This window comes from Pempheris klunzingeri, chromosome 2, assembly GCF_042242105.1.
Source record: "Pempheris klunzingeri isolate RE-2024b chromosome 2, fPemKlu1.hap1, whole genome shotgun sequence".
NCBI classification, from domain to species: Eukaryota; Metazoa; Chordata; class Actinopteri; order Acropomatiformes; family Pempheridae; genus Pempheris; species Pempheris klunzingeri.
In genome coordinates, this window is record NC_092013.1 from 13,815,706 (window position 1) to 13,833,541 (window position 17,836).

A 17,836-nucleotide genomic window follows, 5' to 3' on the forward strand; every position below is an offset into this window, starting at 1 on the left:
AAACAGAAATAGAAATTAGGATTTCCCAGAGAGCGCACACATTGCGCAAACATGCTGCTGAGAAGAAAAGGCCTTTCACACGAGGCCATAAAACCTCAGGTAACTTGCAGGAAGTCAATCACGTACAGTCAGTAGACCCACAGGGTCCTGACAAGAGGTCTAATCAGGCCAATTGAAAATGCCTATTTTGATCTGGACCGCCTACATTAAAAAACTACTTGTGCGATTACCTCATGCACACACACACAACACTCTAAACCGGGCCTTCCCACAGAGTAATTACTTTAATTTTTGCAGCAAGTGTACTTAGGTATTAAAAGGCTTTACTTTTGTATTGCATAAGTATTTTTAATGGGATATTTAAAAGACCCATGGTTCACTTGCAAAGGATTTCCTGTCCTATACTGGATTGACTCCCTTGTAAATTTTGTTGCACGTCATTAGTACATGAAGTCAGGGGAGTCAGCTGAGCAGAGGTCCCTATTTTCATTTTCTACTAGAGCCACTAGTGGTATTCCAACACTTACTGCGTAAAACTGACCACAGGGAGACCAGTTCATTTCAGCATAAAAACATACTTACAATGTGAAGTCCTGCTACAAGATAGAAATACCTTCTCGGTACCGTGCTAATCCTTTAGCGGTGATATTGTTTGAAAGATGGTGTACATACAACAGGACAATGTCTAAATTAAAAAGCATGCCTTTTATTTAATATATTGAAGTGGTGTTTTGTTTCCACACTCTACCCAGGCAGGCACACCTTGCACGCCGCTTTGCTTCGGAGGTGAGCGAAATTGCACAAGGCACTTTTAATTCTGCCACTCTCTCAGCCTCGAGGCAGCACAAAGGACATCATCCCACAGAGGCTACTTACAAACAGAGGCCAATATGAACCACACAGTCCCGTACAGCTTTACCTTTTAGTACATTCAGACTTTAAATAGAATCATATATTCATACACGCACATCTCACATCAGTAAAAATCATACTACCTTGATATTTGTACAGACCTGCTTCAATTGACTTGCTTAAATGCACATTTTCTAAAACAATAGGCATGTCCTTGAAGGAAGAAAACCTGATCAAGCGAGAGGTGACAGTCAAAGATAAATCACAGAGTAGAGCTCGACAGAAGTGGGAAAACCTGCATGTCCACACTGGCCAATATCCTGGCATCGTAACGGACTGCGTGAAGAACATCTTTTCTTTCTATGAGGCCTGACCGACAGAATCAACCCTCGTTCAAGAGGGGACTGGTTGCATACCAGAAATTATTGTTATAGTGTTATAGACCACTTGGTATGATCAACCAGGTAATGCCTGAATGATAAAAAGTAGATCTGAAAATTAGGTTCTTACGGAGTAAAACGATAGTACAGCTTTACAGGCCGTATAATGCCAATTGAATTTAAATTTGGTATTAAGATCACATGTTCAGTAGTGCATTCTTAGGATCACAAGGTGAAAAGGGGGGGGGGATAGTGTGACACGAGCAGTACAGTGCAGCGTGTGAGTTGAAGACTGTACATCATCGCAGTGATGGGGTGTGGCATGACAGTAACATGGCAAACACAGCTGGATTACAACTCCCTCCCGTTTTCAGCTCCTCCTGGACTTCGAGTGCTGGATGAGCCACTGAAGTGTGATATCTGGAATCAAAGAAACAAGTGGGGTCAGTGCGAGAGTCGGTTTAACCCACTAACAATGCACGATAAACTGAATCAACTTTATTTGGCCAAGTTTGTACAAGCAAACAAGGAATTTGACTCCGGTGAAACTTGTCTCTCTATGTACAGTAAAAAAGTAAGAAATAAAACCACAACAATAAGAATAAGAAAAAACTGAGGCGGCCATCCGCGGCGCCATCTTAATCTTTCAATCAATATGATGGAGCTCAATTTTAGTACCGATTTTGCTACACAGAACCACATTAAAACACTATTAAAATCATACCTAGTGTTTGCCACTTTAGTGATTTGGTATTGCTCTTCCATAACATTGGGTGACTCACAGAAGACAGATTTACAAAGAATGGTCATAATCAAAGCATCCTGACTTTTGGTCTCTCGTATGGATGATGCTCAAATAAGGCAGAATCCTACAATTCCCATAATTCAATTCAACAGCAGCTTCCATTACATCCCCTGGGATATTTTTTCAGACTTTGGTAAGCTCCTCCTGATCCACAGATGACATTATACAACTGAGTGAGTGGTACTCTTCATGGTGAGTAAACTGAACTTCATGTGTAAAACAGTGCTTTCAGCTTATTGTTGTGAGTGCTAACTGAAGGCAATTCAAGATGGACATATCAAATTTTATTAGCTCTTGTCTGCTCTCATCTGAATGTTTGGGTCTGGACGTTAAGAGGATACTGATTTCAGTGAGTGAAACTAAAACTGTGGAAATTCGTCCTTTGAGTAAACGCGAGATAACGCCGCAGTGATTTGCTGCAACTCACCAATGTTGTCTTTCTCTTTGCAGGAAATCGAGTAGCAGCATATCTCTCTGTCCTGAATAGCTGCCAGATTCCTTTGAAGGGGAAAAAAAAAGCATTTGTGAATAAATAAATATGAGACGTATGCATTCAGACTGTCAGTCTAGTCACTGTCAGCATGTTTGTGACTTGACAGCAGAGGGAGCCAGATCCTTACAGAAAACACACAGTCCCTCCTTTTTCACCTGTCATAAGCATAAGGGTGTTTCAACATCAGTTGTGCTTAAAAAATAAAGCCAAATATAAGAAGTATAAGAAAAAACAATGAGAGAAAGACAGATTTTAAAATAACATTCTATTGTCATGACAGAAATAATATGTAGTGTATTGTTCTACGTTAAAAAAAAAACAAAAAACTGAGCATTCAGCTGTAATCAGATAAAATACATTAAGGTATTTGCACCATTTTCATACTTACATTTTCTCAATGAGCTGCTTTTCATCTAGAGCGCTGGGAAGATCCCTTTTGTTGCCGAGTACCAAAACCTAAAAACACATTACTCTTGAAATCTGTGATTGTTGACAGAACCCACCCATACCATATACCACATCTGTCTGGTTTCAACAGAGCACTTACAGGAATTCCTTGCAACTGAGGTTTGTCTAATAAGTTATGAAGCTCATTTCTGGAAGCCTCCACCTTTTCTCGATCTGCTGCATCAACCATGTACCTAAAAAAGAGAGACGTCGAAACAGTTAGTATCGTGTGTGTTTTACCTACTTTCACAGGAAATCCAGTTTAACAAGCGCTTGGTAAATTTCCGCTAACTCGTCTTTCAGAAAACTTGAAAATTGAAACTGGGATACTCACACAATTGCATTAACTCCCCGACAGTAGCGCTCCCACATGCTCCTGAACCTTGGCTGCCCTCCTATATCCCAGATCTAAAGAATTAAGGCAACGTCATCACGATCCTTTTCATGCAATTAGCTTTCTTGTACAAACTGTGCTGGTTTCACTTCACTAATGACAGTAACTGACAGTGATAACATCAGAAATGTTAAAATACCTTGATGGTGACGTTTCCTTTGGTGACCTTCCTCATGTTGAACCCGACTGTAGGGATCATGTCTTCACTGAAATGCCCAGACTGAAAGAAAATACATAATTATTAGTCATTTCTTATAAAGCATGTGTGTGGTGGGACAGGTAAATATGCAAATATACACAATATATCAAGCAGGGTTGGTATATATCAACCACAGTATAATCAAGTAGCATATAGCCAAACCTCACTCACACACACACACACACACACACCTTAAAAAACCTGACATGCTTTTACAGTTTGGCCTTGAACAAATGAAGTGGCTGTGCAGTAGCTTGTAATGTACAGATTGGTGACAAATGTGTTTATAAAAGATAAATGTAAAATGTGTAGACAACATGTTTTAATATGTTGCTGGAAAACTCTAGTTTCTGTGTGACAATGTCCAAACCTGTGAAAAGGCAGGTACTTGTGTTTTTAAAAATCCAAAATAAACACAGAATAAATTATTTTCGACCAAAATGGCAAACAAGCCCATTACTGTATCACCACATGTTCTGTCTCTTGTGATTCCTCATTGTTGCAAACTGAGGTGAAGAGAAAAATCCACGTCAGCACACAGAATCAGTGGCATTCCCCTTTAACATCAAAACTCACGAGCTGTTTGGATTCCTTCTCCCTGCCCTCCTTTGTAAACCTGAGTGCACGCACTGTCTGTTGTACACACATTTCCCAGCACATGACTTGTCAGAGTCACCTGATGAAGCCAAGTGGAAATGAGTGCAGTGGTCTTATGACTGGAGGAGGAGGAGCCTCCTCGACTACAACCTCTCACTCACTGTTGCCACTGGCTGACCCCCCCCATCTCCAAAGGATCAGGGTTACGTTGCAACCTCAAACCTACTTCCTCATCCGAAAACCCTGTTATCTGATGCCCAGAGCACAGTGAAAAGCTGTGAACTGTAAACCCATTGTCTTCTTTTAAGCTTGAAGGCATAACAGCATGGACTGCTGGGTTGAACTCTCCTGGTAAAAGTTTCTCAGTAGATTGTGCTGCTGAAATTTACACTAGAATTCTTTTTTCTTTAGCAATTATTTTCAGTTAAATGAGAAATAGTACTGGTGGAGCAAAATATTGCGAGAGCCATCAGACCTGCCAAGTGACAATGATTCAAGGAAATAACTTTTCACAATTTGCTGCTCAGATGCTGTCACGCAATTAGCCAACGCTGTACTTCCCCACCACAAACACCATTTTTAAGAAACCCCTGCAAATTATACAAGAGAAACGGCTTGGCAAAAAAAAAAAAAAGCAGATGCTCTCACAGGAGATCCAAGCAAAGCATACAATAACCTTTAACAGAGTTTGAATTATGAGGCATCTCAGACAGTGTTAACTTCTCTGAATTAAGTTCTGTGTGTACTACACTTAATCTTTAGATGCTGTTTATTCACTTTTATTGGTGTGTTTAAAGAATCTGTCACTTCCTTTATGCCACTAGCCACCTGCATTCAGGTGTCAACACCAACAACAGCTGAGAAACAGGTATTTTTCTACTTTATGTGGAAAAAAACAGAGACGAAATAAAGAAATCACTGTCAGTGAAGTAGCTCCTGTTTTACCTCTTCATAGGGACGTGTACTAAAGTGACACACCGCACTGTAGTGTGACCCTTTGGCTACAAATCAGTTGTTGTAGTGGTCAACATGTTTTTAATTTAATGAACACTTGGCAGAGCTCCACGCTCTGTACAGGTTAAAATCTGAGTCATGACAAAGCAGTGTGGATTTAGCACGCTAGACAATAACAACAGTGAGAAACTAGCCGATAAGGACCCGCCAGCAGCAACTAGTTAGCTCAGCTGACTTTGTTGACTCAGGTCCAACAACCTGACTCAGTCTCAGGTGTGTTTTCACGGATGCTGCGGCCCCAAACACAGAAACATGACATGGTCTTAGCACCCGGACACCAGACAGTGTGGCACAAACCTGACTACCCTGGTAGCTGTTATCCCATTATTAGCGCTAATGGTATTAGCGCTGCCCTAGCAAGGTGGCTAGCAGCTGAAGACTTACAGCGATCACGTTTACAAATGTTGTTTTTCCCGAGTACTGGAGGCCGACCAGCGTCAGCTCCATCTCCTCCTTCCAAAACAGGGACCTGAACCAGTCCAAAAGCCGGTTTATTAGTGCCAGCATCTTGAGGTCGGCGTTCAAACTCCCCTGTGGTTGTGCCTGTGTCTCCCTCCCTGTCAGATGTGGCGTTTTCCAGCGGCGAAGGGAAGTGGGACGCAGCCAGCTGTCATATGATCGGTCTGTGTACACGCGTCCGACAGCGCCCCCACAGGCACGAGAGGGAATCACATCCAGTTTCATCTAGAAACAGTGAAATGAAAAGTTCAAAATTCAAATGAACAATTTCTGACCAATAATGTGCATATTTCAAAAAAAAAAAAAAATCTCAAAGAAATCCAATTACCATTTTTCTTGGATACAAAATGAACAACCCAAATTTGCCTCATTTCTTTATAACGTTGGTACCCTTCAAAAAATGCATTGATTCCATCTGAAATACCATTATGGAACTTTATAATGAGGACTGTAATGCGTGGGTCACTCAGACTGCACTCAGGACTGTGTTAAGTATTATAATCTGGATTGACTACTCATTTACCTCCAGATTACATTACATTCATTTAGTCTGTGTTTTTGTCCACATTCACTAGTGGGGGAAAAAGGATACTTTTTCTTAAGCAAGCAGACAACAAAAAAGATAGTTATGATGTGAAACGTTTTATTTATTCACGGACTTTAGAGGATGTAAAAAAAATGGAAGTTGCAGTCACACCCCAGCCCTCCTTTGAGGATTTTAAAGACGTGCACAGTGGACACTGAAATTGTTGAGCCTTTTCACATTGGTTTTTAAAGTCTCAGGTACACATGAAATGTGTTGACCAGTAAATTCCCTGGAGCAGATTTGGTCACATGCTGGAAAACTGCTTACATCTGTCCTGCTGGAGATCAAACCAGGGTTGTTTTATTCACAAGGCGGCATCCCTAACTTTGACATGTTTCTCAATATCCAAATGTGTGCTGGTACTGATCGAGATTACATCAGTATTTTTATACTGCTGACTGATCATCACTTCTTAGACATGTTATCAAAAAGCAGTGACTTTTTCTAGATGCTGTTGGCCAAAACTGTCGCTGTTCTTGGATTCATCCTGGATGATGAGCTGAACCCCACTCTCCTCCTTTGACAGGGGAAACGCACTGGTGTTGGTAGAGACTGCTACGATGTCGATGGGATTATTACCTGCAGCAGAGAGAATGCAAACAAAATAGTGTGAAATCAGTGGCATCAACAAATACTCACTGCACTTATGTCATGCTCATGATTTTTGCACTCCGCTCTCAGTTTTGGTCTACAAATGCCCAATTTCATCTTGACAGTGAAGTTAATGTTCTCTGTTGATGGACACCTAAAAATGTGTTAATGTTATGTGTGAATGGATATATGATGTGTTCATTTTAACTGTTATGTATCCATCCATCCATCCATTATCTATACCACTTATCCTTAAGGGTCAATCTCACCTGACAGTGGGTGAGAGGCGGGGTGCACCCTGGTCTGGACACCAGTCAATTAAAGAGTCGATTCACAAAGAGACAACCATTCACGCTCACATTCATGCCTATGGGCAATTTAAAGTCACCAATCAACCTAACCTGCATGTCTTTAGACTGTGAGTTTAAGCAGGCAGAGCCTACACAAAAGAACGTGCAAACTCTACAAAGAAAGGTCCCAGAAACTGGATTTCTTGAATTTTTAAGAATTGCCTCCAGAGACTCTGGGGCATAGTAACCAGCTTGTTGTGCACCATGTTTCTCCTCACTTGGTATCAGCAGGAAGCATATTTATCTGATCTGACAAACTGGTGTCATTTACTGGCACTGTGCTGAGCAGCAACTTCTTGCATTAGAAAGTGTATTCTTCTTCCCCTGGACGTTTCCGCTCTCTTGTCTTAAAACATTGAATCAAAGCAGAATTAGTGCAACTATTAATTAATGCACCGATCAACAGAGAAAGAGAACAACAGCCAAAGCGGCTGAGTTGGTCCAGATCTCAATTCAGGTGGGATTTTGTGGCTGGACATGAAAAGTGCTGTTCACTCACAACTCCCATGCAACCATGTCACATTAAATCTTCTTTTATTTTTAATATTGTAAAACAATAAAACGTGAAAACTTCCAAGAGGGGGAATACTTTTTAAAGGCTCTGTACAAGAGAAGAACATTTTATTTTTATTTACAGATCTCATCCTTATCAAAAAATCCTTGTATTGTTGTGTGGGAATCAATAAAAGATGCATAAAGGATTGTTATGATAAGTAGCCTTAGTATTCGGTTTCAGCCACATTGCATAGTTTCTGTTACTGATTAATGACCAACTGAAACATGACATCATGGCATAAAATAAATCAACATATATGATGCATATATATATGCCCATCATTACATGTATTTCAATAAAGGCCCACTTACGTTCTTTGAGCTTCCTTAGGTTCTTTATACAGACGCAATATAGGAACACAACAAGGGTGAGAGAAAGCAAAACAAAGCCGATGCCAAGGATCACACGAATGTCTACGCCACTTCTGTGCGTCTCTGGTGAAACATCAAATCATAGTCAAGTTAGTTCTATTGAACCACACTGATGAGATTCACTCAGAATCAGAAATCAGAAATATAACGGAAACACATGCCAGTCAGTGTCCCTTGCATTTCCTAAGACTACACTACACAGATTACACAGACAAGCCAAACAGTTTGATACTTAGCGTTTGTGATTTTGTTATGAACAGCTGTTTTTACCCACTTAAAGCAGCACACTGATGGTCATAAAGGACCACTTGACCACGTCTTAGCGTGACATATCAGACAACAATTTGAGAAAACCTCACCAAGTATGGCTGTATGAACTGAGAAATCAGGACATTACAAATTGATGAGCATGTGTCCTCAAACATATTTTTTGTTTGTATTAATTATAATTATAACTAATATGTTCTTGAATTAGACTTAATCCAACCACAATGACGCATTTGTTTTCCTCAAAGTTTGAACAGACATTGTTGGAACACAGGAAACCTGAGTGTCACGAACACTTTGCATTTGTGGTCAGCATACATTTCTCTGCATATTCTGAAGACAGAAAATAATGCAAACCACAGGACTGCCAGCACTTCACTCTTTTTTGTCTTTTCTCCACTCTGTTAAACACCTTATCAGCACTACAGGCAGGTGTTTCATTATATTATTTCTTATATCATCATTCATCTTACCTTGTTGGCATGACGGGCATTCCTCACATCTGTCAAAGAAGTTATAGTCTTTTGAGTAGGTGCCCTTCTCACAGGGGCTACAGACAGTCTTCTGGTTCTCTGAGCAGAACTCCTTCATATATTCACCTTCACAATAAAAAACAATAAAAATTAGTACGTCTCAAGTACATGGATGGCATCTCATCTTATATAATACAGAAGATGTAATGATTACATGAAAAAATAACAGATTTCTATAAAACACATTTAAGCTAATTAGTTTCGAGATGAAATATGTGTTTTACCTGGTGGACACAGGTCACAGCATAGTTCATTTACCTCAGTCTGTCTATCACTACAACCTGCAGCATATTGTATAGTCCAAATATTCAGTACACATACTGTTACTGCCAGGCAAAGCCTTTGAGGAATCATTATGACCAGGGCTCAGCTCCTGTCTTCAGGGTTTTATGTAGTTTAGTTTGCTGACGTCAGTGTCAGATGTGAGATGTGAGCGTGGTTAGCTTGCAGAGAGACATCGTGTGAGACGCACAGGTCATTCAGGAAGTGACAGACCACTTGTTACTGTTGAATACAGTTGATGATTATGCATGATATGAGCGACAAAAGTGAATAGTCTATTTATTAGGTTTTCTTTTTTGTTTTGTTTTTACCCGCAAATTTACTAGATGTCCCTTGTGATTTACCTTATTGTTACATTTCATTCTTTATATCTAAAGCAGGGCTATTTAGCTTGGTTTTAGGAGGGGAGCCTGGTGTTTGTTCATATGCAGTATAGAAAATGTCTGTATGTGACACACAGATAGACCAGCATCTAGGGCATTTCCTTTAAAGCATGTGTCATGTTGGAGGTGTTGTTTCAGGTATTCTCATAAATGCTAACCAACACCTCAGCAGATGAGGGATGGATAGAGCAGATAAAGTTTAACCACCGTTTGCACCCTGAAGGTGTACTACTATAGAAACATCACCACACTCTTAAAACCATGATTAGTGGCTGTTTGTATGATCATACACATGATTAGAATACAGGTATCCCCTTTGTCCCTTTTTGTGTTTTTTAGATTGAATAAGTCCACAGTTTTTAGTATTGCTCACATATTCAATCACTCATCCATAATTCCCAGTGTTGGCTATTTTGTATCCATGAAGGCTCCTTTTCTAGATAGCCAACAAAAGTACTGGTTCTACATGACTGTAAGACCAGAAATCCATTACATGAACCTGGAGGTTTTGATTTTATCTAGCTTCACTCCTGAAAATATCTCAGAAGATTAATTTAATGGACTAAACAGGGTAAATGATGCAAACTACTGTAGCTTTCTGATTGAGACACTTGGCAAGAAGAAGCTGTCTGGAGTTTACGTTGAAGGTGACTGCATTGGATTTCTATTTCATTTCATTTTATGATCAGTCTCCAAGCTCATAAAAAGGCTAGATTTTTTGAGGGCTAAGTCTAACAAATGTTTATTGAATATCTTATCCATTTTCTCTGGGTTCAGTAACAAATACTGAATGTGATCAATCAACCAAAACTCTTACAGAGAGGCAGAAATATATTGTTTAAATTAGACAAGGCTGCAATTGTAGTGGATCTTGTTACTTCACATAAATCATTTTTAAAAAGCTCACATTTTATACTTGAAGCATGTCTTTCAGATAGACATATTTGCTGAGGTATTGAGAGACTCTGTAGTAGTGAGGTGTCATGTGGTATAATAAGTGATTTACATCTGCATTTGTATTTCTGCACCTGTGTTGGAACTGGTTGTGGTGGTGAAGACTATATCTTGGAAGCCTATGACTGGACCTTGAAGTAGTCCCATAGGGAAACTGGGAATAAAGTGCCTTTTCACTGATTGCTGTCCTCAGGTTTAGCATTAGGACAAAAAGATTTTGAAATGACACAGTGTAAATGGCATAGCGAACATGACAATAAGAAGCCTAATAAACTGAAACACAAGCAATTACATTATTCTGAATATGACTCAGTTTGGGGTCTGGAAAACCCGCAGCTTTTAAGGTGCGGAAGGCACAATAAAAGAAACGCATGTATATATGATTTATTCTAAAACAAACTCCTCCTGTAAATTCTACCCCTAACTAATATAATACACTTGGACTGGGTTTTTTGGTTGGTTTGTAACAATAGGTAAGTATGTGATTATGTAGCTTACACAATGCATGAGCACATAGAAATGCATTATGACATATGTAAAGAATTACTCAGCTTACTATGGAGTTAGTGTGACTGGGTTTGTTGACATTTGGTGCTGGGGGGAGGGAATTTCCTACCCAATGTAACGTGTTTGAGTAGTGCAGTAATGATTGGTAAATAAATTGAATATAAGTTGAATGTAAGTCAGTCATCAAGGAAAAATGGCAAACATTTGCTGGTTTTAACTTGTCAGATTTCAGGGTTTGTTTTTTTTTGTTTACGGTGATATTGTTGTAAATTGAGTATCTTTGGGTTTGCTACAAAACAAGCAATCACATGACATGGCATTACTCAGGACGCCTGTAATCCAACAGTATTTAGCATTCTCTGACATTTTATATACCACGCTCAACTAATAAAAAAAAAAATCAACAGAGTGATCCATACTATAAATGGTCATCTGTTGAGCCTCATCTAGGTGTCAGTGAATCTATTGCTGTGATAATGTGTCTACAGTGACTAATTCCGAAAGCGTGCATTGGTAAGTGATCAATATTAATGCAGGACTTGTGATCCAATAAAATTTTGACTGTACAGCCTGATACTTGCTGTGGTCCACATTTGCATGGATTCTGTGTATTGCATTTGATTCTGCCACAGAATGTGAGTGACCACCTTGAAATTATACCACAATGTGTAGTAACGCCAAATCATGTGTTTTGGTAAATGTTTTAGCGACATCCCTCAGCTGATTTCACACCTTTTAGAACGTCATCACGTACCAACATGATCAAATACATTTACTTCTCTCTGTGTCACTCACTCACACTCACAATCACAACCACATGCTGACATGTCTGGAACCTACTTCAGAATGTGACGTAACCATAGACGTACATGAATTGCAGCTCTAGACAGTAGTTCGTGTGAATCAGTGCCACCCACTTGTGGGCATTGTGGTGAGGGTGGGTGGAAAGACCTGTGCTTGTCGTACCTGTTGTAGCTGCGCCTTCATTATGATAATATAAAAGTTTCCTGAAGGTTACCGTATGACATTTAAGGGCAATGGATACAGAAATACAGAAGGCATCACCCAACACTAAAGCTCTTTCTCTACTTTGAAATTTGACAACCAACAGAGCTTTATGGAAAAGACAGTGCTGGCAAAAACTATTTGCCCCCTTTGGGAGCTCTCATGTGTTACTGTCTCAAAGTGGAACTCCACTGATTTTATACATTAAAGAAGAAGAATGCATGGAATAAAAATTAACTCAATTGCATCAGTCATTATCCTTTTTCATTAACTGACAGAGACTGAAAGTAATTGAATGTGGCTTTTTTCGAGAATTACTAACAGAAAAAGACATTTAATGTCAATATCTCTAGAATGAAAACACTGTTTGAAATTATGAAGGTATAAACAGTGCATTGCATGTGTATAATCATTAGTTGGTAGCATTGATTTGTGTTATTCCATGAGAAAAGTTGCTGTGCATTTTGCAAGGCAGTTACTTCCACAAAACCATACAGAAAGTTTTTGGTTCTATATTTCTTTGAAACCACACGCCTACTTCCTGGATCAGTGACATTTACTGAAACTATCCGCAGGAGCTGTTTCCAGTGTATGTGCATGTGCTCTCTGTAACAAATGCTCCTACTCACTTAGTTAGTTTAGTTGTACAAAAAGTTTATTTAAAAAGATGTTTGTTCACACACTCACAGTGCAATTTGAAAACAGAGAACAAATATAACAGACAATATATTTGACAATGTAATACAATGAAGTCAAGTATGAGTATGTATTTGATAGACATAAATACATACTGAAATACATATTGATTACTTTTCAGATTGATTGCAGATCTTGTAATTGAGTATTTTTACGGTCTTAATATTTTGCCCACCACTGTTACTCTTCGAGTAAGATATGTCCCTTCATTTCTTTTTCCTGAAGTTTTCCAACAGAGGGCGCTCATTGATTTGAAACTAAACTACAGCTCAAGTAGATCCTACTCGCAGCCCAAAGCCAGTCAGATGCAGACAAAGCCACCTGCAATTTAAAGGCTTGTGTATCTGATTTCAGTAAAGTATGAATATATGTAAATAGGACATGTTTTCATAACTGCTCTGACTGTACTGATCTGGGGAAAGTCTCCAGTGATGTAGAAGCAACATCAAAGTCCTCACATTTACATCATCCTTTCCAACAGAAACAAAACCGTGAGAGGAAGTATCTATCAGTGGGAGAAAGAGAACATTTAATGCCGCAATGGGAGCTCCCCCAACCCCACACCGAAAGTATGTTTTTTACCATTTCTATTCTCCACAGACCTCCTACTGGAGGCACTGAGCTGCAAAACAAAACATGACAAAAATAGAGACAGAAAGACTGCAGAAATCCGCTCTCCAGCAGTTCATAATGGTTTGGACCAATAGCATTGATTGTTATATATATCACATATCACATCATTTACATATGTCTCAGAAGTAAGTCAGCTGCCCCATTAAAACACATCACATTACATAACTTCATGAGGCTTTAAAGAAGCAGCAAAAATATGTATATATGTGCATTTTAGCAGCAGTAATAGGGGTTGTATCAGAAATACTATATGGTGTTTAATGACATGATCTCTGAGGTCACTGTACAAAAGTCTGCATATCCATATTCATAATGAAAATGAAAGGGATTTTTTTAATTAACATTAGGTATAAAAGCTTAAGTAGTAAAAGCTACATTTTACTATTCAACTTAAATGACAAAAAGTGAGGCATCAAATCTGCCTCTAATTCAACCAACATTCTGTTACATCAGAACAAACTAAAGTCAAATATTGACCAAGCTGCAGATTGCAAATACACCTGCTATAATACAGATACAGTAGTTTTTCTGATGTATTTGTCTAATGTAAAACTAATGACGTAATCAGCTTGAAAATATTTCTATAATGATTATCTGATCTTAAAATTCACAGTCTCAGTTTACACATTTAAACATTCACCTTGTGGCTCCCCCGAATTCAGTTTGAGAGGGGACAGACTGCTGTTGCCGCTTTCCTCAACTGGCCTCCGACACAATGAATCATGTGCTGCAAACAAACAATAAAACGTGATAAATAAAGACGTTCTTATTTACAGTTCCCTGTATATCCACAATTAACATCCACATTCCTTTACTTTTGGCTGTTTTAAACGATATTGGGCACATTTAGTAAAAGGCACAGAGCCAAGAGGACAAGAGCTCTGGTGGGCAATTTCATGTGAACCACTGAAAAAAAAGAAATAGAAAATCCAACAGCAAAAAACATTCATATGCATAACAGTCCCGCATCTAAACCTCTTAGCAATGGAGTTTTTAAAGTTCAGTAAGAATTAGTGAGCTTTAGAAGTGTGCTGATGCAATAGGTGGATTTTGTTACTTCTGGTCTAACCAGCTGTAGCTTCATATTTAGCACACAGACATGAGAGCAGTTTCAGTCTTCTCAAGAAGTAGTTCCCAAAATGTTGTATTATTCAGAATCGCTTCACTTTAAAAACCTGCAACATACTTTTCATTGATGGTTTTCTCAGCACACAGGCCGTAGTATACAGCTTGCAGGTGACAGCGGTCAGTACAAGAAGTCCAACAATCCCAAATATGAGGAGGGCCATACCTGAGCAATACAAGCAAGCAACAATTTGGTCAACATTACTTTCTAATCTAAGGGCTGTGTCATGAAAAGATGGCAGCAAATGTTTTACCAAGTGTGTGATTGCCTGTGGTTGAAGGGTGGAGAGGCTGCATTTTGTCCACTGGGGTGTGCACATGTCCTGGAGCAGATGTGGTGGTGGTACGTATCTTCTGAGTTTCAGTACCCTCATGTTTAGGGTGGGTTTTCAGATGTGTGATCAAGGAAACAGTTTTGTTTGATGTGGGTACTGTAGTGATATAAGTGGTGAGCTTCTTCTCATTACAAATGGCATCTGAGGTTGCGTTTCCACTAATATTCACTCCCGTTGATTTACATCTAGAATTAAGGGTAAAAGATACAGCTGTAAACAACAGGTTACCACTATAGACATTGCATATTGCATACAATGCATATACACAGCATTTTAAAACTCCAGTGTACTTACTCTTTCCATTTTTGACAGGGTGAGTTGATACGTGTGCTGAAATATCCACTTTCACATTTTGAACATTCTGGCCAGGAAAAAAAAAAAGAATAATTATTATTGAAGAATATTCCTATAATACATAGCATGCAGTCTTGTGTGATCATTCTCTGTACCTCCATCTTTTATTCCAAATCCAGTGGCACATTTGCATGTACAAGAGTCTTTCTCAATGGGAAGAAAGTTTCTACGGCACTGACATTTTGTGTCTTTCTCTTTCGTGCACTCCTCTTTGACAAAACTTCCCCAGCCTACAACAAAAACACAGTTAAAGGCAGGTAGACTTCAAAACAACTGATTTTGAAACTGACATTTAGACAGAAAAAGAGAAGCTTTTTCATTCAGCGCAGACAAAGTAAATTACATTTTTATGGTTTGAGCTGTATTATCAGATTTAAGTGTGTGAAATAACATGTAGCCAAGGTTGATCAGCTATAGCTCACATATATATTTTTTTTTCCATTTTTGTAACATGCATCATACTAAAGCGTCAACACTTACTTTCATCACACCTTGTACATACTTTGCACTTTTGGGAATGATTCTCTTCAGGCTGAAAATATCCATCAGGGCAGCTTTCACAACCAGTACCGCGAAGAGATACTTTTGTACCTTGATTTATTTCACAATGTCAACAGAAACAACACGTTTTGATCATAGTACCAAAGCACATGAGGAATAAGAGGAAGTTGTAAAGCAAAAACTCGTAGTATATTCTATGGCATTATGCAGAATGAGGAGAAAATATTGTCCCACAAGAAAGTCATACTTTACCTTTTGGGCAAGCATCCAAATTTACAATGAGATCATAAAAAGTCAAAGTGAATATGAGCAGTTTGAGCAGAACCATATTCAATACTTCAGCACTGTTAGCTGCCACTGAGTGTTTCCTGTGTAATACACCACAGAGAGAAAGACAAATGAATACACCAGAGTGGGATATGCCACCGTTAAAAGGTCTGACGTGAAAAGCCCACGTGTCAGACGGTATGATTCATTTACCACGCATTCATTAAACCACTACCCATTTTTCTGGGGACATTTGATGTGATTGATAAGAGTTTTTCCACTAATAAGTTAAAAGCTCAGACTTTCATAATGTGTCATGACATCTTGTTTGTAACACTTTGCAATGAGGATTTAAAAAGTATAAATATAAGGAAGATAATAAAGATTATCATAAGTTTCCATTTGCATATTATCCTGACTGTGTTTTAGGATTTAGGTTGGGTTTTTTTAATCATCTGAAAATTTCACATCAGTTTTCTACAGCTCATGGAATATAATCACCCCAAAAAACTAGCTACTGATGCCTGTTTTAAGATATTGTTTGTTGGCTAGAGATGCACTTTTAACACTCAGCATTTTAATTATTCTTATTTGTCATGTTGTAGTATGTTTAAAATAATGTTTTCTGTTTCAAAATGATTTTAACCATATATGTTAAAAAAATAAATCACAAAGCTGGGTTAGTCTTTATAAAAATCATCTTGAAATTAAAATTCTAAAAAAACTTATGTGACAGACATATGTATTAGATTTGAGTAACAAGCCTTTCACAGAAAAGGAAAAGAAAAAACATCTAAGGTTTTCTAAACGTGTATTATCATTCTACTTTCCTGCCATGATGAAGAAGTACAATTTGTACTTTCTCACAGGCACCAGTAAAATACTGTAATAATTAGTCATTCGGTAATTCAGTTCTTCAAAAAGCCTTTAACTTTCACACTCTTGGACATTTTAGTTCATTTGACTTAAATAAAATAACTCGTCTATATTTTAGACATATGTACATACATTAAGTTGCATCTTATTCATTACAGCAACAGACATCGAAATTGATAAATTTGATCTTTAATCCATATAATTTCGAGGAGCGGCCTAGAATCTTATCATCTGTAATAACATTCAGCTTTAGAGCTATTTTTGACATGTTTTTTCGGAAACAATGTGACCTTATATTGTTTTGCAAGTAAGGACATGTCATGGCACCTTTGCATATGGACTCAGAAAGCACATGGAAATATGCAAGATACTACAACGACACAAACACTACAGCAGCTACTACATCTTACAAACGGATGTTGCAAACACACCTCCGCTCAGCTTTTAGCTGGATATCATAAGAACAAAGTTAAGTGACTAAATTAACATACATCAATCTGGCAAGCGATCATCACTACACTGAAATGAAATTCAAGTGAATTTCTACATGTGCTGAGATGTTTATCTGTGGAGAAGCAGTCTGTGTGTCTCCTTCCAACATCACAGAAGATTTTAGTCAGGCTGCTGTTCCTCTGGTTTGCAGGAGGCTTTGTTGTCATGTATGAGCTCCCAAGACAAAGCTTCAAAAGCATTCAAACTCTAAGACGAGTTTCACAGGATGTCAGGGCAGTAGAACTCGAGATGTCAAACAACAGTCACGGTGGGTACACGCCCACACAACCTTTAGAGGAGGGCTTATCAGTCAACATCTGCTCAAATACCTGTCAGTGAGCTATCAGTGTGTTGTGGGGTTTAACCATAGAGTTCATGCTGCTGTAGGACACACACTTTTGCATTCTCATTTTGTGCTAAGACAAAGCACATGTGGAGCAAGTGCTGTCCCTGTGGGCACAGGCATACAAGATGATGATTGAGATTCTACACGAGAGTCCCTGCCTGCCAACTCAGAAAGTGATGGGACTGC

General features: G+C 38.7%; 2 protein-coding genes across 2 annotated transcripts; both read right to left on the minus strand.

The window, feature by feature from the left end:
• Positions 1-686: 686 nt before the first annotated feature.
• On the minus strand, positions 687-5,754 carry arl8ba (ADP-ribosylation factor-like 8Ba). Its single transcript, XM_070843422.1, has 7 exons — positions 5,566-5,754; positions 3,511-3,591; positions 3,312-3,385; positions 3,078-3,171; positions 2,919-2,986; positions 2,465-2,535; positions 687-1,652 (listed from the first exon to the last, which is right to left on the minus strand). Exons 1-7 carry the CDS (start codon positions 5,686-5,688, stop codon positions 1,603-1,605), a joined length of 561 nt encoding a protein of 186 aa, XP_070699523.1. The 5' UTR covers positions 5,689-5,754; the 3' UTR covers positions 687-1,602.
• A 6,946-nt stretch (positions 5,755-12,700) lies between these two features.
• LOC139215674 (tumor necrosis factor receptor superfamily member 4) lies at positions 12,701-16,302 on the minus strand. The gene is made up of 7 exons (XM_070846709.1): positions 15,922-16,302; positions 15,649-15,759; positions 15,264-15,398; positions 15,109-15,175; positions 14,734-14,999; positions 14,541-14,645; positions 12,701-14,081 (listed from the first exon to the last, which is right to left on the minus strand). Exons 1-7 carry the CDS (start codon positions 15,995-15,997, stop codon positions 13,975-13,977), a joined length of 867 nt encoding a protein of 288 aa, XP_070702810.1. The 5' UTR covers positions 15,998-16,302; the 3' UTR covers positions 12,701-13,974.
• Between the last annotated feature and the right edge of the window lie 1,534 nt (positions 16,303-17,836).